The sequence below is a fragment of the Cervus elaphus genome, chromosome 23 (genome assembly GCF_910594005.1).
Source record: "Cervus elaphus chromosome 23, mCerEla1.1, whole genome shotgun sequence".
Classification (NCBI taxonomy): domain Eukaryota; kingdom Metazoa; phylum Chordata; class Mammalia; order Artiodactyla; family Cervidae; genus Cervus; species Cervus elaphus.
In genome coordinates, this window is record NC_057837.1 from 22696498 (window position 1) to 22719315 (window position 22818).

Sequence of the window (22818 nt, forward strand, 5' to 3'; positions counted from 1 at the left end):
CTTTCCAATATTTGATATATTTCCATGTTTCCTCTGAGCAGGTTCATTTGAGAAAATGTCAATTGGATTATTAATAATGTCTCTAGGTTTTTGGCAAGTTTTAAACTTTGAGCTAAGTAAATGTTAATATGGAAACAATTTTTAAAGTAACTAGACTGATTTAGAAATGTGATATGTATTCACATCACTTGTTGAAACATTAACATTATACATTAGAAATAAACCTGCAGTTTGTTTTTTTATGACTTTATTGAGATATAATTCACATAGCATGCAGTTAACCCTCTTAGAATGTACAATTCAATGGTGTTCAGTATAGTCACAGTTTTGGATTTGTTACTGCAGTTTAATAGAACATTTTCATCATCACAAGAAACCTTGGAGCCATTAACAGTTACTCCTCATTTCTCTCCAACTCCCCCAGTTCTAGACAACCACTAATCTACCTTCTGTATAGACAGGCAAATGTCTATTCTGGACATTTTATTTAAATAGAAGCATTTCACTTTTAACATTACATTTCATTTCATTTCCTGCAATAGCTTGTTTATTTTGAAAGGTGATTTTTAAAATAACTTTATTTTCATGTATTTAAAATGCTTGATATTTAAACTTAAGATATAGGAATGAGTTAATGAATTTGAAGTAGTGAATATTCATATAATCATTCTAGGAATGAATAATAAGTTATTTATGTAAACGTGTTAAATTTTATCTAATTTTTATTGTAAAAGAATAAGATTTGTGATGTTTATTCTTTTGAAATGAAGTAGCAAAAAGTTACCTTTCTGATATTTAAAATGTCATGATTGTAACTTGGTGATAAATGATAAATATAACATGTTTTAGTTTTTTACAAAGCAGTTGGAGGTATTACTTTAATAGGGCTTGGGTACAATATTTGATTTTTCATAGTTCTTCAACCTTTAACTTATTTTCAAACATTCTGTTTTCCAACAGCTTGCTATGGCATTGTTCAAGTACCCACAGGACCATGGTTTTGCAGGAAATGTGAATCTCAGGAGAGAGCGGCCAGAGTGGTAAGGACTGTTTATCAAAAACTTTAAAATACTTCAATGAGTAGCTTAGGATGCTACACACTCAGGTTTCAGTTTGAAGTGTTTTCAGTCTTGTTCAAATATTGAATGTGGGCCACATATTGACTTGCAGTTTTAAGCTGGTTTTATAAGATCTGAAAAACAAATTGAATTGCATGTTGATGGGTACTTAGAAAGGATAAAATATAAAGTTGTATTTTGGCTTTATTGGCCTTGCCTACTGGTTAAATTGGCTAATCATGGTTGGAACATAATGGCAGTAGGACATAGGTTAAGTTATACTGAGATAATTCTGCTAGGTTCTGTTTAAGGAGTAAAAAAATCCATCACTATTTAGTGATTCACATTTCTTTTTATTATATCTGTACATGTATAGTTTAACTTTGCTCAGTATTTTCAGACATTCAGGCCCTTTGGCAAAGCAGCATAAAAATCTTCCTTTTTTTAACTTGGCTGGCTAACCTTCTTTCTGAACACTTCTGTAAACCTTCTGTAAGAATGAGAGAGAAATGTTTATTCTTTGTGGCCAAAAGCATTTTTCCAGTTGAACTTCTAGAAATATGAGGGAAGAATAGATTTTATCTTCATTAATCATATGAAAGTATTACCATTTGCAGTGTGGTAGTTTCTTCCTCTTGGTGTTGACTAGAGAATTTGACAGAAGTTAGAAAACAAATATTTCAACCTCTCCACCTACATGGAGAGCAAGAATGGAGGTTTTTAGTTTTGCCTGGGCAATTTTCGATCAGAAATAATGGTTGAGTAGCCTATGTAGGATTGTGAAATCAGAGCACTAATTTGTTGATATGTGGTGTTTGTGTGTGAGAATGCCCTGTAGCAGAGTTATAGTTATTCTAACATTACAGAAATGGAAATTAGCAAGTGGAGGATGAGATTAATTGTAAAAATTTCAGGACGTAATTTATATATCAATTTACCCCCTCCTCCCCCCGTAACATTTTATGGTTTGGGGTTGATGGGTCACCAAGTAAAGGATGTTTTGCTTGACTTTGTTAGTAAACATTGACAGTAAGGTAAAGTAAGGCTCTTCCACCGAATGACATAGTAGTTTCGTGGCCAGAGAAAGATGAGAAAATAGCAAAATGGGTATCAAGAGAGGGAGGATAAAGAGGTGAATGGGAGTGGTAAAATGCCAGGATTATTTGCCTCAAATACCACTTCTTGCCTGTTTCTATGCCTTTTTCCTCTCTGAGGTCATGGTCAGGATATCCAGGTGAATAAGCTAGTTATCTTAAAAGGTACATTGGAAGACATGTTTTATTTAAGCTTTATTTGGCAGGATGTGGGGGTCATTAATTAAAGATCAGGCACAGTCTTTTCTGAATTCCTGTAGTGTACAGTTATAAAAGGTAGGGTTATAAAGCCATAGTTATATGTATGTAGTTAAATATATACTCACATATATACTTATATGCATCCTCTTGTTAAAATGATATAGTAGCCAAGAAACCTAGCCAGAAAATATATCCATGAGTTAGGATGGGAATTGAATTAGTCTTAATGTTATTTCTGGTTTTCTCTGTGTATCTGCTTAATTCTTTTCCTTTCTACAGATTTTCTCTGCTAGTTACTCTGTCAATAACTAACTTTTTTTATTGTTTACTGTCAGATACTGTGCTGAATGTTCTATATTAATTATCTTCTTTAATTATCCTGTCAAATATATGAGGTAGATACCCTTTTGTTATTCTTATTTCACAGATAAAGACCTAGAAGTTTTGAGAGAAATACATACCTAGTTGGAGTCTGGGCTGTGATTAAACTCTCAACCACAGTATACTGTATTGTTGTCTCCTGTGGTGAATGATGGCCATACTTCAGTCCTGTCTCGAGAGACTGAATTTCAGTCCAAATCTCATGTTCCTTTGATGGGGAAAAAACTCTGTCATGTCTTTTCTGGTTCTGGATGAGTTAGTTAGCCATGGCTAGAGAGTAGAGGTGAGTTGGTCAGACGCAGGGAAATCTCTGGGTTTGGGATAGCTTGCTTTTCAGAGAAGGGGGAATTAGAAGCTCATAGATAACTGAGGAATGAAAATCCAGAACCATAAAGCAGTATTTTTACTCAAATAGCTTGGTTTGTATATAGAATGGTTTTGAAAGGGGAGGTTAGAAACGGAAAGACTTAGGTTGCTGTTATATAAAAATTTGAGAGTAGAAAGGGAGTAGAAAGGAAGGGAGGGAGCATTTTGGAGGAGGAAATGGCAGAAATGGAAGTGGGGTGAAGGAAAGGGAATAATCAGATGATTCTGAGATGTCATGGTTGAGCACTCTGGGATAGTGATACTGTTAATAGTAATAGAGGGTTTGATGCTGCTTGGATGTTTCATTGGAAATTTAGGGTTAAAGTAATGAAGACAAGTTAGGGATGGAGCTGCATAGCAGGAAGATTGGGAACCAAGTGACAAACATTTACTCTAGTAAAGAAGAGTGAAGGCAGAACTATGGTGAATATTCACATTTGGGAGAGTAAGAACAAGTTACCAAGGATGGCTAATGAACTGTCAGGAAAGGAGTAACTGCAGGTTCCAGTAGCAACACAAGCAGTTATTTTTTAAAGAGTAGTTGATAGTGTACATTGCTGCCAGGGATGCTGAATTTCAAAGACAAGTTCTTGAGACAGCAATTGTAGTTCTCTCCTTTGGGCAGAACCCTTGTTACAGGGCATCGAAAATAGTAGGGATTGCAGGGTTAGAATAAATGTTGAAAAAGTAAAGAAAGACAAAAATAAAAATAGATGGTGATTGAGGAAAAGTTTGGTTGGTTTTTAAGGGAAGCTCTTTGTTAGATAGGCATTCATTGTTCGGAAAAAAACACTTGAACTGCTTATTTCACTTCAAGTGAATAAATATTTTGATTGGATTTCCTTGTTTATTAACTGCAATCATAGTGTTTAGAGGTTAAAACACTCATTGATGACTGTTTTTATACTTAATGTGTGTGTGTTCTTAAATACAACAGGCTGAAGAGATTTATTTTATTTTATTTTTTTGGCTGAAGAGATTTATTAGAAATTTTACCTACTTGTACAGTGTTAATAAGATACAGAGAGGGGATATTTTAGATTTTTAAATAGTCTACTTGGAAGACATATTGAAAGTGGATTGTACAGAAATTTAAATGGCCAAAAGCCCATTAAGGATTTGCATTATTTAGGTCTTGCTCTTCTGGCTGTAAGTGAAAGATGATTCCTTTCCTCCAGGAACTGAGTTATAACTTTCTCTTGTTGCTCTGTCTCTTTATTGCAGTTCCTCCTAGCTTTTTTACATTGTTAGGGAGGAACTGGTGGATGGGATATGAGTAGGGTTTTAGGGATTGATCTAGGATTATACTGTTTCAGTTTTAAGTTTTTTTCTTGCTGAATATGTGTAATGCACATAAATCACTATAAATCAGTAAAACCATGTGAAACATACTTAACCACACTAATTACATATTTATATTGAATTCTACAAATTATGTTAATATGCATTTGATTGTCATAAATAGTTCTGAGCAAAGTAGAACATAAAATGCGTATCTGTGTGTTCGCTACCCAGAATGAACAAATGTCCATTCTTCATTTTTGCTTCAGATCTTCCCTTCTGTTTAAAAAGAAAAATGAATTAAAAAACTGAGTTGAAATACTTTTTGTATTCTTTCCAATCTGAGTCAGACATTACCCTTTTAGTGTCTGTGGGATCAGTCTCTGTTTTTCTTGCCAGTTTTATTGAGCTATACTTATATGTAACATTGGGATGTTAATGGTATACAACATAATGATTTGATATATGTATATGTTGCAAAATGTTACTACTGTAACAATTTGCAAAAACTTGCAAAAACAACATGCAAAAACTTACTACAGTAAGTTAACATCCATCACCTCACATAGTTGTAGTTTTTTTTTTTTGATGAGAACTTTTAAGATATACCCTCAGCTTTCAAATAAACAGTACAGAATTATTAACTACAGTCACCATGCTGTACACTACATCCGCGGAACTTATTTATAACTGGAAGTTTGTGCTTTTTGACCACCTTCACCCATTTCCCCCAACCACCGCTCACTGCCTATGGCAGCTACCAGTCTGTTCTGTTTGTTTTTTTTGGATTCCATATGTAAGTCCAACCATATAGTATTTGTTTTTCTCTGTCTGACTTGGTTCATTTAGCATAATGCCTTCAAGGTTCATCTGTTGTTGTCACAGGTGGCAAGGTTTCCTTCTTATTTTTAAGACTGAGTAATATTTCATTATATATGTAGAGCCATCATATATGTTTTAATCCTTGTTACTACATGTATATATCCATAAACACCATCTAGTAGTATATTGTACAGAAATGTTATCATGTTATGTATGTGTTCTGTGATACAGCTACTTATGAGATTGCTGCAGTGTATAAACTCATCTAGTTCATTGTTTTTATTTGCTTTTTAGTATTCTGTCCCAGAATGTACTGTGACTTAATTCCTTTATCGACTGTCGTTATTTTTCCAATTTTTCACAATCACAAATAGTGTTCCAGTGAACATCCTTGTGAATATAGTGAAGCTTTTTTTTTTTTTAATATAGTCTAAGAGTATTATCATGACAGTTTTTAGAATTTATTTATTTCCGGCTGCATTGTGTCTTTGTCGCTGTCCCTCTGGCTTTCCCTAGTGGTGAGTGGGGGCTACTGTGGAGTCACAGTGTGCAGGCTTCTCACTGTGGTGGCTTCTCTCCTTGCTCAGCATGGGCTCCAGGGTGCTTGCCCTTGGTAGTTGCGGGCTGTGGGCTCGGTAGTTGTGGCCGGCAGGCACTAGAGCACAGTTGCGGCTCATGGGTTTAGTTGGCTTGAGGCATCTGGAATCTTCCCAGACCAGAGATCGAACCTGAGTCCACTGCGTTGCGATGCGAGTAGGACTCTTAACCACTGGGCCACAGGGGAAGAAGTCCAACATGCAAGTTGTTTTTTTTACGTTTATAATAATCTCTGATACATTTGGACTTATTTCTTAAGTTTTCATTTTGTGTTGCCTATTTACTCTGCCCCCCCCACCCCACCCCCACCTTTCTTTTTCCCTTCATTTGGAGTGATTGAGTGTTCTTTACTCCTTTTTTAAAAAAAAATCTGGGCTGATTTGGAGGTTTTACATTCTAGTCCTTTTTTTTTTTTTTTAAATGATTGCTCTTAAAATTTTGATGTCACTACTTTCTATTTTTTCTCTGAGTCCAGGATTTTATCTTTGTATTCCTTTTGAACAAAGCAGGGGACCTTAGGGCACCTTGTATTCCACTTTCTTCCTGGCAGAAATCTTATTGTTGTTTACATTTTAACTCCATCTTATTTTTAATCTTCCAGTGGTAGTGGTAGTTTCTTTTTTTTTTTTTTTAAATAATCATTTGTAATTTGGACTTAACATTACTGATGTTTTTTTACCACTCAGTTTTTTTATTTCTGTTGCTGCCCTTTGTGTCATTTTCTTTTTGAAAGTTTTTGGTGGTATTTTCACAGTTGGTGGCTAGTAAGGACTAAGATCCATTAGTCTTTTTGTCTAAGAATGCCATTATTTTGCTCTCTTGTATGCTAGTTTGAAATCTAGGATAACAGTTGTTTTCCTATAACTAAAGACTTTAGTTTGTCTTCTGGTACCTATTTGTGCTAATAAGGAATCTGTTGACTGTCTGTTTATCCTGCTTGAGACTTAATTTGCTCTCATCCATTTTGGAAAATGTTCTGCTCTTATCTTTTCAAATATATCTTCTCATTATATTTTCTTCTCCAGGAACTGTTACTTAGGTGTTTAATTGGCATTCTCATCCTTTTCTTCAGGTCTTTTAATTTGTCTTTTACAGTTTCTCTATTACCTCTTTATTATGGATAATCTTTTTAGCTCTGTGTTCAAACTTACTGTTAATCCAGTCAATGAATTTCTTTTCTGAATAAATCATAGCTAGAATTTCTATTTGTTTTATATTTTTCAATTAGCCTTTTTTCCATAATATCTTGCTATTATTGTCTTAATGTTCATATTTCTTTTACTTATTTGATCATGTAAAGCATACTTATTTTAAAACTCCTCACAGATTCTGTAATTCTTTCATTTGTTTTATTTTTTAACTGTGGTGGTAGATGTCTTCATAGACTTTGTAATTTTTGACAGTGAGCTAATCTTTAAGAGTTGTCTTCCTGTTATTATTATTATTATTATTAGCAGAAGCTAATAACTTGGGTTTGTGAAGGTGTCCCTGAGGGGACTTTTTGCATTTGCTCTGTTATTTGTTAAGAATTGTTTTTGGTGCTAGTAACAAAGACCAGATTACAATGGTCTGCAAATTAGCAATTTACAAATTTCCTACTTAAAAGGAGTTCAGAAAGGCATTTTAAAGCTTTGTGACAGCTCTCTGAAACCTTTAATCAATTAATTACTTAATTTTGGCTGCATCATGAGGGATCTTAGTTCCCTGACCACGGATGGAACCGATGCCCCCCTGCAGTGGAAGCGCAGCGTATATTAGCCACTGGACTGCAGGGAGTCCTTCTGTGAAATCTTTAGGGATCAGGCTTTTTCTGTCTTCCTGTTATGCCAACCTTAACACATGGTTTTCATTTTTAGGATTGTTCCACAGTCACAGCCTGGCATTCACTGTGACTGTAAAGAGATACTTCAAGCAGAGACAAGGACGGGAAGGGTTGAAAGTGGTTTTCCTCTCACCTGAGTTATCCTCTTAAATGAGCCTTCTCTGGTGTTAGTGGTCCAATACATCTTTTTTTTTTTGGCATAGATTCCCCTTTGGTAGGATCAGCCCTTACCAGTTCCTGTCCTTACATAGTAAACTTGGTTAGAACTGTTCAGCACATCTAGGGTCTATGCTGGTGTCATACTCAACCCTCTAACTGCTGCTACTGCTGCTAAGTCGCTTCAGTTGTGTCCAACTCAATGCGACCCCATAGGCAGCCCACTAGGCTCCCCCGTCCCTGGGATTCTCCAGGCAAGAACACTGGAGTGGGTTGCCATTTCCTTCTGCAGTGCATGAAAGTGAAAAGTGAAAGTGAAGTTGCTCAGTCGTGTCTGACTCTTAGCGACCCCATGGACTGGAGCCTACCAGGCTCCTCCATTTATGGGATTTTCCAGGCAAGAATATTGGAGTGGGGTGCCATTGCCTTCTCCTCAACCCTCTAAGGTACATATTAAATTGATTATTTTCATTGCCTGCCTCAGCTTCAATTAATTTTGACTTTTTTTAATAAGCTTTTAAGTTCTTTTTTATTTGTACCACTAGATTTACTTACATAATTAAACATTTGTTTTCAGACTTATCTTCTTTTCTCTGACTTATGAGTGCAAGAAGCCAGGATGGAGTATCTTCAGTGGCACTTACTTTTTTCTTATTTTGTGCAAGTTTTTTAGCCTATATACTCTTTTTTTTTTTTTTACCTATATCCTCTAAATAGAATGCCTTCAAAGTTAAATATTTGCTAACATTTTTTTTTTCTCTTACTGATGATTCATATCCAGTATTTGCCCTTTTTTTGGCCATGCTGTGCTGCTCAGCTTGTGAAATCTTCCTTAGTTTCCCCATCAGAGATGGAACTTGTGCCTCCTGCAGTGGAAATTGGAGCCTAACTGCTGGATTGCCAGAGAATTCCCTGTTCTGTTTGTTTTTGAATTCAGCATAGCATCCTAAGTTCCTGTAACTTTGAAAGAGGTGATTTAAAAAAATTAAAAGATTTAGTGCTTACCGCCATACATAGAATAGCAAATAACCAATTTCCATTGTCTCTCTTCTTGAATTCCCTTTTTTTAAAACTGTGAGAAAAGATTAGCATAATAGCACTCAGGAAGTAAGTGCTTAACATTTGTTTGTATCATTTCCTAACCTGCCTACAAAGCTAGTGTGGCTCAGTGGTAAAGAATCCATCTGCCACTCGGGATTGAGTTCAGTCCCTGGGTCAGGAAGATTCCCTGGAGAAGGAGATGACAACCCACTCCAGTATTCTTGCCTGGGAAATCTCATGGACAGGGGAATCTGGCTGGCTACAGTCCATGGAGTCACAAAAGAGTCAGACATGAGACCAAATAACAACAGCAACAAACAACATAACTAGTAAGAGAAATGAAAACATAGGGGTACATTGATACATTGCCCTTTGTGTCTATTCCATTTTTTGTTTAGATTTTAATTTTTATGTTTATCCAAGTGATAAATGCACTGTTAGTAGTACTAAAATATTCTTTTTCACATACATCAAAACAGTACCTTGCTGTTTGACTCTTGGCAAGAAATGTAGAAGCAGCTGTTCATTAAGAATGTTTATTTTTTGTTTTGGCTGTACTGGGTCTTCATGGCCGAGCACAGACTTTCTCCGGTTGCCTTGCTGGGCTTCTCCTTGGAGCACCTCTCTTGTGAAGCATGAGCTCTGGGGTGCTCAGGCTTCGGTAGCTGTGGTACAAGGCTTAGTTGCTCTGGGGCTTGTGGGACCTTCCTGGAGCAGGAACTGAACCTGTATCCTTGCTTTGGAAGACAGATTCTTAACCGCTGAACCACCAGGGAAGTTCAGAAGCAGCTATTCTTGACATCAGTTTTAGATGTTGTCTTTCCATATACTACAAATTTTGGTTAATCCAGTAGTATTAAACAGAAAATTTTGTGTTTTTATGACTAAGTATTTTTTGTTATTTCTGAGTCAAAAGCATACTATGATTGCTTTCTTAAAGTTTTTTTTTTTCCTGGGATTAATAATTGTCTTGTATTTTCATTTTCCTCTATCTTTGTATACTTTGTAGGCACCTCTTATATAATTTTCCACCTATTTAATGAATCAGGTAGTCTATCATTTCGATTCTTCATAAATTCTAAAATTCTAAAAAAGGAAAAAAGTTTTATCATCTTGATTGATGGTTTGCCTGAGTATGGAATTCTTGGTTGGAAATAACTACCCTTCAAAAATTTGCAGCTACTTCTCCATTGCTTTTTAGCTGTCAGTGTTTCTATTAAGAAGACCAGTGAAGTTCTGATTCTAATCCTTTGTATAGGATTGTTCTCTCTGGATTTAGTGTGTTTTCTGTATCCAGTTTATCTCTGTTATTTCTCATGGTAGTGTGCTGCCCCTCACTCATTATACTGGGTACATAGTGTCCCTTTCAATCTAGTAAATCATGTTAGAAATCATGAGTTTAGTTAAGGGAGAATTTTTTTTTTTTAATTAAAATATTTTTAAAACATTTTGATTGCACTGAGTCTGTTGTGGCGTGCAGGCTTCCTAGTAGCAGTGTTTGGGCTTAGTTGCCCTACAGCATATGGAATCCTAGTTCTCTGACCAGGGATCGAATCTGCATCCCCTGCCTTGGAAGGTGGATTCTCAACCACGGGACCACCAGGGGTGTCCCTGAAATTATTTCTGATATGTCCTCAGTTTTGTTGTCATTGTTTGCTTTTTCTGTATTGTTCTTTATTTGGATGTTGGACTTTTTGAACTGATCTTGCTGTTTAAGTTATCTATTTCTGTTTTAGTCTCTGAGGCAGTTTCTATTTTACCTTCCATCCCTTCACATAAATTTCTAAATTTTATTATACTTTTAATTACCAAAGGCTCTTTTATACTTTTTGAGTGTTTATTTTTTATCATCTGCTTTTTTTTTTTGGGTGCATATTTTCTCTTAATTTCGTGAGGATGTCAGTCAGACGGTTGTTTTTGTTTTCTTTCAGTTTTCTGAAGTTTTCTTCTGCTCTTAGGACTCTTACTCAGAGTTGCTTTGTACCATTTGTTTTGGCCTGTCTTGTTAGGGACTTTGCTTACAAATTTAGTGACTTGTAGCCATCCATCTGAATTTAAGACAAGTTTCTATTGAGGTGACTGGAAGCTCTGTATGTGTGGCAGAAATTGGTGGCTGATTGGCTTCATTATAGGTAATCTGGCTGGGTTCTTTTATTGGGATGCCACCATCTGGTTAGTTTATTCATAGGAAAATCCTCCAGTCATCTGTTCGGGATTCACAGACCTGGTTACAACTCTGAGCCAGTGGTTGCTGAAATTTCACAATTTAGAACTAGATTTTCAATACCCCTTTGCTCAGATGTGCGTGATGTCTCCAAGTCCACATTTCCTCTTGTTTACCCTTTCTGCAGTTTTCTACGCTGAGGGAGAGCGAGTTACCTCGTAGTGTATAGTGAAGGAATTGGCACGCGCATGCGCATGTGTTTGTGTGTGTGTGGGTGCATGCGTGTAGGTGGGGGGGAGGTGGAAGGAGTGGAAGGGGAGGTGTTTTTTGTTTTCTCAGATTTTATCTCATCCCCCCCAATTTTAGCTTTACTCAACCCCATCCCTCTTGGATACATAACACCACCACTGTGCATGGCAACTCCCTACCCCCTGATGTGTGGTACCTCAAGTTTCTCTAGTTTTTGCTGCTGTGTGGTCTAAGATACATTGCTTTTGGACTTGTCATACTGTAGCATCCTTTTCTGATCTGTTAAGTCAGTTGCTGCTTGTCTCCTTTCCAGCTCCCCAAATTTTGTAACTGTTGTCTTCCTTTATGTTTGTTTTCTCTTTGTGATTCGTGCCCTTTTATGTCATTCAGTTGAGTTTTCAGAAGGAGAGGAGGTACTTTTAAATTTTTAAATTTTAAGTGGAATTAACTGCCTGTGTTCATGATGTAGTCTTTTCCCATTTCTTCCAAGGTCTTGTTTTATCTTTTTTCTGTTCTTTTTACTGCCCCCTCCCCCCCACGAGCTCACAATTGTTTTTGAATCTTCCCATGGATTTTAGTTTTCCTTTAAACTTTTTCCACCTTTTTGTCTTTCCTCTTTTCACTAGTGAGCCTTCTGGAAGAATAAAGCCATTAATTGATACCTCTGTTCCAGCTGCCTACTATTGCCTGTTAGTTGTACTATATGATTAACATATAGCTTAATTCTCTTTTTTTTGGCTGCACTGAGGGGCATGGAGGAATCCTAAGTTTCCCTACCAGGGATCCAGCCCAGACGCCCTGCAGTAGAAGCAGGGAGTCTTAACTACTGGCCCGCCAGGGAAGTAGATTTGAGCAGTAGCATATGTAATCTGCATTTGCTGTAAGACTCTCATCATGGAGATTGTCTGTTTTGCCTTTCAATGACCTTTATTTATTTAAAAATTCATGTTCAACAAATTAATACAGCATAGGAAAAATTGTTTACCTTTAGGATCTGGTGTATTTCCTTCTTTTTGATAGCTCTATGATACGTATTCTGTTTTTCTTTTTGTTCTGGCTGTCATGCAGTCCAGAACCAAATCTGGTCTTTAGTTACATCAGTTGCGTTAATCTGATTATTAGTATATTTGTTCTCTTCTCCTTGTCCTGTGGGGTTTAGGACTTCACCTCTTATCTCTGTTTCTCTGCGTGTTGATTTCATTCTCTCATACTGCAGACTCTCTACTTCATGAGGCTGGAACCATGACTGCTGGCAGCTCTTGGCTCTCATCTTCTAGCCCCTTCTACCAGAAGAAGGGGCTGTCTTGAAGAATCCTGGGAAGGACTCTGATTGGCCTGTCTTGGATCATGTACCACCATCCCTGTGGCTGGAGTGGGGAGGGTACTAAGAATGACAACCTTCACTAGAACTACATAGTTGGAGTTGGAGTCAGGGGTAAGAGCAGTTTCCCTGAATCAGGGGGATGTCCCTCATACTGACTTTCAATGTTCATTTTTCTATTTTCTTATTGTTATAATGTAGGTACTTTATTTGTAGTCTGCCTCAAATCTTTTTCTGAAAAAATTTTAGGTATAAATAAGTAAAATATCACAAAGTCCTAAAATATCACAGACTCCTATCCATTCATTCTTCAAATCATTACATTTGACTGCTAAAAAGTCTGTTACTATTGATTTTTTGCTATTAGCCTCACATGGCCAAATCCAAAACTTATCTTTTTTGTTTCCATTAAACTTAATCTACCTTCAGCATTTAAAACTGATCAGTCTATCTTTCCTGCAGCTCTCTTTATTCATGACTTCCGAGAAACTGTTTTCTTCTTTTAACTCTTTAAACATGACCTTTTGGATTCCTGTTTGGCATTACTTATTTCTTTCTTTCTTTCTTTTTTTTTTTTGACTTGTTTACTTCTTAAAGAAAATTTTAAGTTTACATGGTTACTTTTCTGGCCTGTTTATTTGATCACCTCACCTATGTAAATTTATGCATGGGTACGGATACCTCTAGGCATCACTTAGCACCTGACAGTTCTAGCCTTCAGATCCGCATTTGCAGTTGCCTTCTGGATATCTATGTTTAGGTATCCTAGGCATCTTAAATTTAATTTCTCTACTTCTGTAGTCACTGACATAACCTAAGCCCTAATTTTTTGTCTAGATGATACGTTTGACATGACTCGAAATATATAAAAAAGATATTCAGTAAAAATTCTTTCCCCTAAACCTGTATTTGTCCAGTTTTGCTTTTTATCTTTCTCTATTGTTAACTGACTTAATTCATTTCTTAGTTTCTTTATGTATGTACTTATTTATACATATATAGACTCTTTTGTTTTCTACAAAAAGGTAGCATATTACACATTCTTAGAGTGAACTTCTTTTTTCTCTTCTTTTTACCTCTCTCCTTTTAGTACAGTCTCCTCTCCCCTCCACCCATATCTCAAGATTATTGCGTCTAAAGTAAATATGATTGTTATTTCCCATCTTCCTATAGTGTTACTTAACTGTTGGTGCAACAAAGATTTCTTTTCAGGTTCACAGTATTTTCACTATGACATATGTAATTTCTGCTCAGGATATAGCTGGGTAAACACCCCTCCCCCGCCGCCCCAACAATAAAAATTTAGTTCTGTATATATGTGTATGTGTGTGTGTGTATATAGTAGGCTCAGATATTTATGGTGATATATAGCTCTGGAGACAAGTGGAAATTACAGCTGCCCTAACAATGGTATAAAATTTTCTTTTCCCATCTGTATTGTCCCTGCTGCTGCTGCTGCTGCTAAGTCACTTCAGTCGTGTCCGACTCTGTGCGACTCCATAGACGGCAGCCCACCAGGTTCCCCCGTCCCTGGGATTCTCCAGGCAAGAACACTGGAGTGGGGTGCCATTTCCTTCTCCAGCGCGTGAAAGTGAAGTCGCTCAGTCGTGTCCGACTCTTAGCAGCCTCATGGACTGCAGCCTACCAGGCTCCTCCGTCCATGGGATTTTCCAGGCAAGAGTACTGGAGTGGGGTGCCATTGCCTTTTCCGTGTACTGTCCCTACCCCTCCTCTTTTTACTTTCTGCACTGTATCCTCCCATAGCCATGAATAGATAGATAACTCCAAATGATTACTTTCTACATGCCGTTCTCAGATGCTACCAGTGCTTTTCTGTTCTCCTAAGTCCCAAAGCCCAGAGTATTTATTGTCTTCTAACTTAAAAAATTTTGCTCTGATTTTAGTGTAGTGCAGATGTGCTCATTTTTGATAATTGGGGAAAGAAAGATAAGTAGAAAAAAATCCATAATCTGATGCTGAGGTATCAAGGTGGTATAGTAGTAGTGTTAAGATCATGGGCTTTGGAGTCAAGTGGACTAGATTTATGACTGGGCAAGGTTATCTTCTAAGCTTCAGTTTCCTCGTGTGAAATACCGTGAACTCTAACAATAGTGTCAGGTACTGTTAGGTGCTTGTATAGAGGAATATATCATTTCACTATCTCAAGAGGACAAAATACAGGCACTATTTTAATGAGTTTTTTTTAATGATGAGGCAACTTAAGACATAGAAAGGGTTAATGATTTGTTCAGGGTCAGGTAAAAGTGGGCAAGCCAAGTTTTGAACCCTGGACACTCTAGAGATGATGTTAAGCACTGTACTTCAGATTATAGTTCAAGCAAATAACTGCAGGTGTTAATACATAAGTATATGTGAATATCTTCATCTTGATGTTGTTTTAGAACAGAAGAAAATGAAGTAACATCAATGTGATGGGATTAGGATGTATATTATCAGCTATCAGTACAGTATTCCCTCAGTTTAGATCTTTTGTGTGGTTTCATTACTTTCTGCTATTGTATATGTGTGTTTTAACCCCCTGAGCTCCTACCTTATTCCCTGTGTCTTTAAAATTATAGTTTCATTTTACTTAAGACTTTGCAGAAGTTTTTTTTTTTAACCTTCACTTCTTTGACAACATAAAATTAATGTTTATGGATGGATGACTGCTTTTGGCAACTGACTTTTGGGGGAAGTGCTAGTTTTATTTTTTCCCAAACACACTCCATTTCTTTGATATATGGATATGTATGTCAAAATATATTTCTTTTGTCGTTTGTATAAATAGTTGTGCATTATAAGCCATAAAAGGATTGATATTTTATTCATAGTCAAACAGATTCCTAATTTCTTTGAACCAACACTATGTATTTTAATTTAATTTTCTCACTTGTGTGTGTGTGTGTAGGATTATCATAACTTATTTTTATTGAGTTAAAAATATTTATTTATCTGGCTGTGCTGGGTCTTCGCTGCTGCCCACTGGCTTTCTCTGTTTGCAGTTGCTGTGGTTTCTCCTGTTGTGGGGCACAGGCTCTAGGTTCATGGACTTAAGTAGTTGTGATGCATGGGCTCAGTAGTTGTGGTACTTGGGCTTAGTTGCCCTGAGGCATGTGGAATCTTCCTGGTTCGGGGATCAAACCTGTGATCCCTGGGGAGATGCAGGATCTCCCCTGCATTTGGCAGGCAGATTCTTAACCACTGAACCACAATGGAAGTCTGTAATTTTAACTTATATTTTATTGTAAGGTCTTTGTTGCAGAGTAAAGAGGGTGAACTACCCACTTAAAATAATCAAGTGAGTATCTATGTATTTAGTGACCACACTTTAATAAGTAGGGTATTTCCCATACCCTTGACTCCTGTGTGACTCTCTGAGTACACTCCTCTCTTCATCAGAAGGAAACACTTTGCTGAATTTTTTATTGTTCTTTTCACTTTTATTTTTAAACAGTATTTTGTTTAGTTGTGGCTGTTTTGAACTTCCTATAAATGGAGTAATGCTGTATTGACATTTTTGATTCACAGTACTTCTGCGATTCATCAGTTTGATGACTGTATCTATAGTTTATACCTTTTCTTTGTTCTGTAATATTTCAGTCTGTGATTGTCCCGCCATCTGTTCTCTTGTTGATGCACATGCAGGTTTTCGTCAGTGCTGTGCGATTTATGAACACTTCTGTGAATGTACTTGTACACCTGTAGGAATTTAGCTCACAACTGATCAAACTGCTGGGATTGCTTCAAAAAGGGTCATAAAATCAATTTAGCAGGGAGCAACCAGCATTAAAAAATTAGAACAGAAAAAAAATCGACTGCATTTTCAGTGTCGTGTGTGTGTGTGTGTGTGTGTGTGTATATATATGGAATTGCAATGAAAAGTGTATTTCTTAGGGTGGTTCATGATCAAGAAGGCTTGAGAAATAATTACTCTAGGATATGTCCTAGAGGTAGAGTTGTAGGTTGCCAGGAAGGCCACTCCTTTTCCAGAAGTGGTTATTTCACTTTACTTCTCCATCAGTGCGTGGCTTCTTCGTTCAACATCCTTCGTGGAGTGCTTAGGATGTCAGTCTTCTTAAATGTAGTCATTTTGTTAGTCCTATTGTGATTTTTACCTTAATTCCCTGATAATAATGATGGTAAAACCCCTTTTTGTGTGTTTATAGGCCATGTAGATTTTCTCACTTGTGACTTGGAGATGGCTTCTCTGGGTTAGTGGTTTTTTTTTTTTTTATTCTTTTAATAAAAAGTTTTTAATTTCACAGTAGTCAGAATTTTCAGGTGGGTTTTTTTGGTTGTGGTTTTTTTTTTTTTTTTGTGGTTAGTGTTTTTTTGCAACTTGTTAAATCTTGTCCTAACTTGAGGTCATGAAATGATTTTCCTATAAAGGAAATTTTTTTTTTTACTGCTTTTTACATTTAGGTCTATAACCAACCCATCTGGATTTGATTTCATGTATAGAATAAAATAGGGCGAAAACATGTATTTTATGTACGTTATATATTTATGTATTTTATATAAATTATACAAATAATATATACTACATATTATATTAAATAGGAACATCCAGTTACTTTAACACTTTTCTTTCTTCTTTTACTGTACTGTGCCACCAGGTCTTGAATCAGCCCTTCATCTATGTGTAGATTTCTTTTTGGACTTGCTATTCTGTACTTTTGATTTGTCTTACCTTTGTGCCAATGACCAGTTTTAAAATTGCTCTAGCTCTTTAAAATCCGGACATGAGATATCAAATAAAATGAGCATTGATATTTCTTTCTCAAATAAAATGAGCATTGATAGTTCCCTCTTGTCTTTGTCTTCTTATTTTTATTATCTTACCTGTTGCTCTTTGCGTTTGATAACCATTTAGAATCATATTGTTCCATGAAAAATCCATTTGGTGTTTTGATTAGCTTTACATTCATTCTGTAAATCAGTTTGTGACATCTGTTTACAGTTTTTAATCTTTCAGTCTGTGAACATAGTGGTCTCCAATTGTTAGGTTTTCTTTTTTAATTCTGGTGAAATGTATACAACATAAAATTGATCATTTTAGCCATTTTTGAGTATGCAATTCAATGGCATTAAATACATTCATAATGTTGTATGACCATTACCAGTATCTATTTCCAGAACTTTTTCATCATTCTAAATGGAAACTACCCATTAAAGTAGAACTCCCCATTCCACCCTCTTCCCAGCCCCTGGTAACTTCTAGTAGTCTACTTTCTGTCTTTATGAAATTTGTCTGCTATCTATACCTCATTTAAGTGTGATCATGCAAAAAAAAAAAAAAAAAGTGATCATGCAATATGTCCTTTTTATTTAGCTTATTTCACATAGTTTCATTAAAACTTTTAACATCATTCATGTTGTACATGTGTCAGAATTTTCTTTTTATGGCTGAATAATATTCCATCGTATGTATGCATCACATTTAAAAAAAATAATTATTTATTTTTGGCTATGCTGGGACTTTGTTGCTGCATAGGCTTTTCTCTGGTTGCAGTTAGCAGAGGCTACTCTCTTCTTGTGATGCCTGGGTTTCTCATTACGGCTGGTTCTCTTTTGTGGAGCACAGGCTCTAGGACTTGCTAGCTTTAGTAGTTGCGATTCCCAGGCTGTAGATCACAGACTCAGTAGTTGTGGTGCATGAGCTTAGTTGCTCTGTGGCATGTGGGATCTTCCTGGATCAGGGGTTGAACTTGAGTCTCCTGCATTTGGCAGGCAGTTTCTTTACCGTTGAGACACCAGGGAAGCCTCACATTTTGTTTATCCATTCATGTTTTGATGGACAGTTGGGTTGTTTCAACCTTTTGACTATTGTGAATAATGCTACTGTGAACATTGATGTACATGTATTTATTTGAGTCCCTCTTTTAAGTTTTTTCAGGTGTATACTAGGAGTGAAATTGCTGGATTATATGATAATTCTGTGTTTAGCATTTTGCTGCTGCTGCTGCTAAGTTGCATCAGTTGTGTCCGACTCTGTGCGACCCCATAGACGGCAGCCCACCAGGCTCCCCCGTCCCTGGGATTCTCCAGGCAAGAACACTGGAGTGGGTTGCCATTTCCTTCTCCAATTTGTGAAAGTAAAAAGTGAAAGTGAAGTTGCTCAGTTGTGTTCGACTCTTAGTGACCCTATGGTCTGCAGCCTACCAGGCTCCTCTGTCCATGGGATTTTCCAGGCAAGAGTACTGGAGTGGGTTGTCATTGTCTTCTCCGGAGGAATTGCCAAAATGTTTTTCACAGTGACTGTACTATTTTATGTTCCTATTGGAAACACATGAGGGTTCTAGTTTGTCCACATATCTTCCAGCTCATCATTTTGATAAGAGCTATGTTGATGGTGTGAAGTGGTATCTCCTTGTGGTTTTGATTTGTATTTCCATACTGATTAGTAATGCTGAGCATCTTTTCCTATGCTTTTTGGCTATTTGTAAATCTTTGGAGAATTGCCTATTCAGTTCTTTGCCCATTTTGTCATTGGGTTATTTGTCTTTTTGTTGTTGAATTGTAAGAGGTTTTTGTCTACTTCTGGATCTAGACCCTTATCAGATATATGATTTACAAATATTTTCTCCTGTGGGTTTGTTCACTCTTAATGATAGTGTTCTTAGATGCACAGAAGTTTTAATTTTGATGATGTTCAGTTTATCTTTTTTCTTTTGATGCTTGTGCTTTCTGTGTCGCGTCCAAGAAATCATTGCCAAATCCAGTATCACAAAGATTTCCCTTACATTTTCTCTTATAAGTGTTTTAAGTTTTAACCCTTATATTTATTTAGGATTTGATCCATTGAGTTAATTTTTGTACACGCTGTAAGGTAAGGTTTCAACTTTATTGTTTGCATGTGGATATATACTTTTCCTTGCATCATTTGTTGAAAAGGTGCTTTTCCCCCTATTAAATGGCTTGGCTTCTTTATTAAAAGTCATTTGACCATGTATGCAAGGATTTAGAGCTTCCCAGGTGGCTCAGTGAGTAAAGAATCCACCTGCAATGCAGGAGATGTGGATTTGATCACTGGGTCAGGAAGATCCCCTGGAGGAGGGCATGGTAACTCACTCCAGTATTCTTGCCTGGAGAATCCCACGGACAGAGGAGCCTGGCAGGCCCCAGTCCATAGGGTTGCAGTGAGTTGGACCCATGCATTCAAGGATTTATTTCCTGGCTCTCTGTTCTTTTCCATTGTTCTATATGTCTGTCATTATGCCTGTGCAGACCACTTTGGTTCCTGTAGCTTTGTAGTATGTTTTGAAATGTGGAAGTGTAAGTCCTCTGACTTTGTTCTTCATTTTCATGATTTTAGTGCCGATTCAGGGTGCCTTGAGATTTCAAATGAATTTTAGGAATTATTTCCCTGTTTCTTTGTAAAATGTTCGCGGGATTTTGGTAGCAGTTGTACTGAATCTGTAGATCACTTCAGATAGTGAATACATCTTAACAACATTCTTTCAATCCATAAACTTACAATTGTGTCATCTTTAATTTTTTTTAGCAGCATTATTTAGTTTTCAATGTACAAGTTCTTTGTCTTTGGATAAATTTATTCCCAAGGTTTTCTTTTCTTTTTTTGATACTCTTATAAATGCAATTAATTGTTTTCTTAATTTCATTTTTGAATTGTTCATTTATAGTTAGACAATTCATTTCACTTTATTCTTTTTCAAAATTGTTTTGGCTGTCTAGTTTCTTTGCATTGTTGAGTTTAAATTTAATTATATATATATATATATATATATATATATATATATATAAGTAACCTGTCTCTGTCTGAAAACCCTGCTAGAATTTTGATAGGATACTGTTAAACTGAATATCAATTTGTGGAGAACTGGTATCTTTACTGTGTTGAATTTTCTAATCTATGAATATTCTGTGTCTTTGCATTTATTTACATCTTCTTGTTTATTCTGTTCAGTTTTACATAATTTTCAGCCTAAGTGCTGTGCACATTTTGTGGATTTATACCCTAAGTATTTAATTTTATGGGAAGCAATTATATATAGTGTTGTATGTTTAATTTTTATGTCCATGTATTTATTGGTGTATTTGTGCATGCTTAGTCATGTCCGACTCTGCGACCCCGTGGGCTGTAGCCTGCCAGGCTCCTCTACCCATGGAATTTTCCAGGCAAGAATACTGGAGTGGGTTGCTATTTCCTCACCAGGGGATCTTCCCGACCCAGGGATCCAACCCTCGTCTCTTGCATCTCCTGCATCGGCAGGCAGATTCTTAATCACTGCTCCACTTGGGAAGCCCATTTATTGGTAGTATATGGAAATAACAATTGATTTTTATATTTATCTTGCATCCTACAACCTTGTTGCCTTCACTTACTCTGGGAGTTTTGTTACAGTGATAATTGTGTCATCTGCAAATAAGGTTATTTTTATTTCTTCCTTCTTAATTTATGGGCCTGTTATGCTTGCATAATTGTTTCAGCACCATGTTGATTAAGATCGATGAGACTGGATGTATTTTTTTCTGACCTCAGAGGCATTGTGTTTTGTTAAGGATTTTTGTCTGTTCATGAGCTTTATTATCTGTAGTTTTACTCTTTGTCTAGTTTGGGTATTGGAGTAAAAGTACCTTTATAAAATGAGCTGGGAAATGTTCCCTCATTTTCTATTTTCTGAAAGAGGTTGCATAAAATTGATGTTAATTCTTCTTTAAACATTTCAGACAGTTCTCCTTTGAAACTATCTGGACTGTCTTCTTTTTCGTTTTTGGATAGTTTTTTGAAGTTAAAATATAAGGCTATTCAAGTTGCCAGTTTTGTGATTGGTGAGTTGGAGTAGTTTGTGTTTTTCCAATAAGGGAATCCATTTTGTCTGACCTGTGATACTTAGGTGTGTGATGTTATTGGTAGCATTCCCTTATCCTTTTGACATCGATAGGATTTGTACTGATAGCCCCTGTCTCATTCCTCATATTTTTCAAGTGTTGGTAGATTTATCAATTTTTTGATCTTTTCAAAGGGCCACCTAGTTTTGTTGATTTTCTTCTTTTTTTTTTTCCTATTTTAAACTTCACTGATTTCTGCTCTCTATATATTTTTTTTGCTTCCTTTTTCTTGCTTTGGGTTTATTTTTTGTTTTCTGAGGTAGAATTTTAGATTATTGATTTGAGACTTTTCTACTTTCCTATGCATTGTTGCAAATTTCCCTCTTAGTGCTGGGTTAGTTATGTTCCTGAAGTTTTGATATGTTACAGTTTTCATTCAGTTGACTACTTTTTAAAAATTTTCCTTGAGGCTTTTACTGTTTTCTTTTTTTTGGAGGCTTTTTCTTTTATTACTGTACCATGTCTTTCTGGCCTCTGGTGGTTTCTGATGAGAAATCGGTTCTCATTAAAATAAGGTTTTCCCTACATAGACATTTTGAATTGTGCTTCAATGTGTTACATATATTTAAAAAGAACATTTATCTATTTCTGGCTGTGCTGCCGTCGTTGCTTCACAGGCTTTTATCTAGTTACAGTGAAGCTTCTCGTTGCAGTGGCTTCTCTGTGGAGCACAGGCTCTAGGGTGCACGGGATTTAGTAGTTATGGCTTGTGGACTTAGAATTTTTGGCTCCTGGTCTCTGGAGCACAGGCTAAGTAGTTGTGGCATGGGAGCTTAGTTGCTCTGTGACATGTGAGATCTTCAGATTAGCGATCAAACTCATGTTTCCTGCATAGTCAGGCAGATCTTTACCACTGAGCTATCAGGGAAGCCTTGTAGATATATATTTTTTTTGTATTTTACAAATTGAAGTTTTGTGGCAACTCTACTCCAAGCAGACACGCTTATCTGTGCCTTTAAAAAAAAAAAATTATTTATATGTGACTGTGTTGGTCTTCGTTGCCGTGTGAGCTTTTCTCCAGTTGAGGCGAGCAGGAGCTGCTCGTGAGGTGTGGAGTGCGGGTCTCTCATTGTAGTGGCTTTTGTTGCAGAGCATGGGCTGACTGCTAGTGGACCATGGGCTTAGTTGCTCTGTGGCATGTGGGATCTTCTTGGAATAGGGATCAAGCCCGTGTCTCCTGCATTGGCAGGAGGATTCTTTACCACTGAGCCACCAAGAAAGCCCCCTTTTCGCCATTTTTCTAAGAGCATTTGCTCACTTCATGTCTCTGTGTCAGTTTGGTAAATGCAATATTTCAAACTTTCTCATATTTGTCATGGTGATTTGTAATCAGTGATCTTTGATGTTACTGTTATGACTTGCTGAAGACTCAGATGATTAACATTTTTTTAGCAGTAAAGCATGTATGTGTG

The 22818-nt window shown here is 36.5% G+C and overlaps 1 protein-coding gene across 7 annotated transcripts in view; it reads left to right on the plus strand.

Moving 5' to 3' along the window:
- Positions 1-22818, plus strand: part of MLLT10 (MLLT10 histone lysine methyltransferase DOT1L cofactor) — a 217849-nt gene that overhangs the window by 2596 nt on the left and 192435 nt on the right. For all 7 annotated transcript variants that reach the window (XR_006337182.1, XR_006337183.1, XM_043884647.1 and 4 more), the window contains exon 3: positions 961-1040. Coding sequence is in view for 5 of the 7 variants with exons in the window: in XM_043884647.1 (XP_043740582.1) it covers positions 961-1040 (80 nt within the window). In the remaining 2 variants the exon portion in view is untranslated. The remainder of the gene's footprint in view (positions 1-960; positions 1041-22818) is intronic.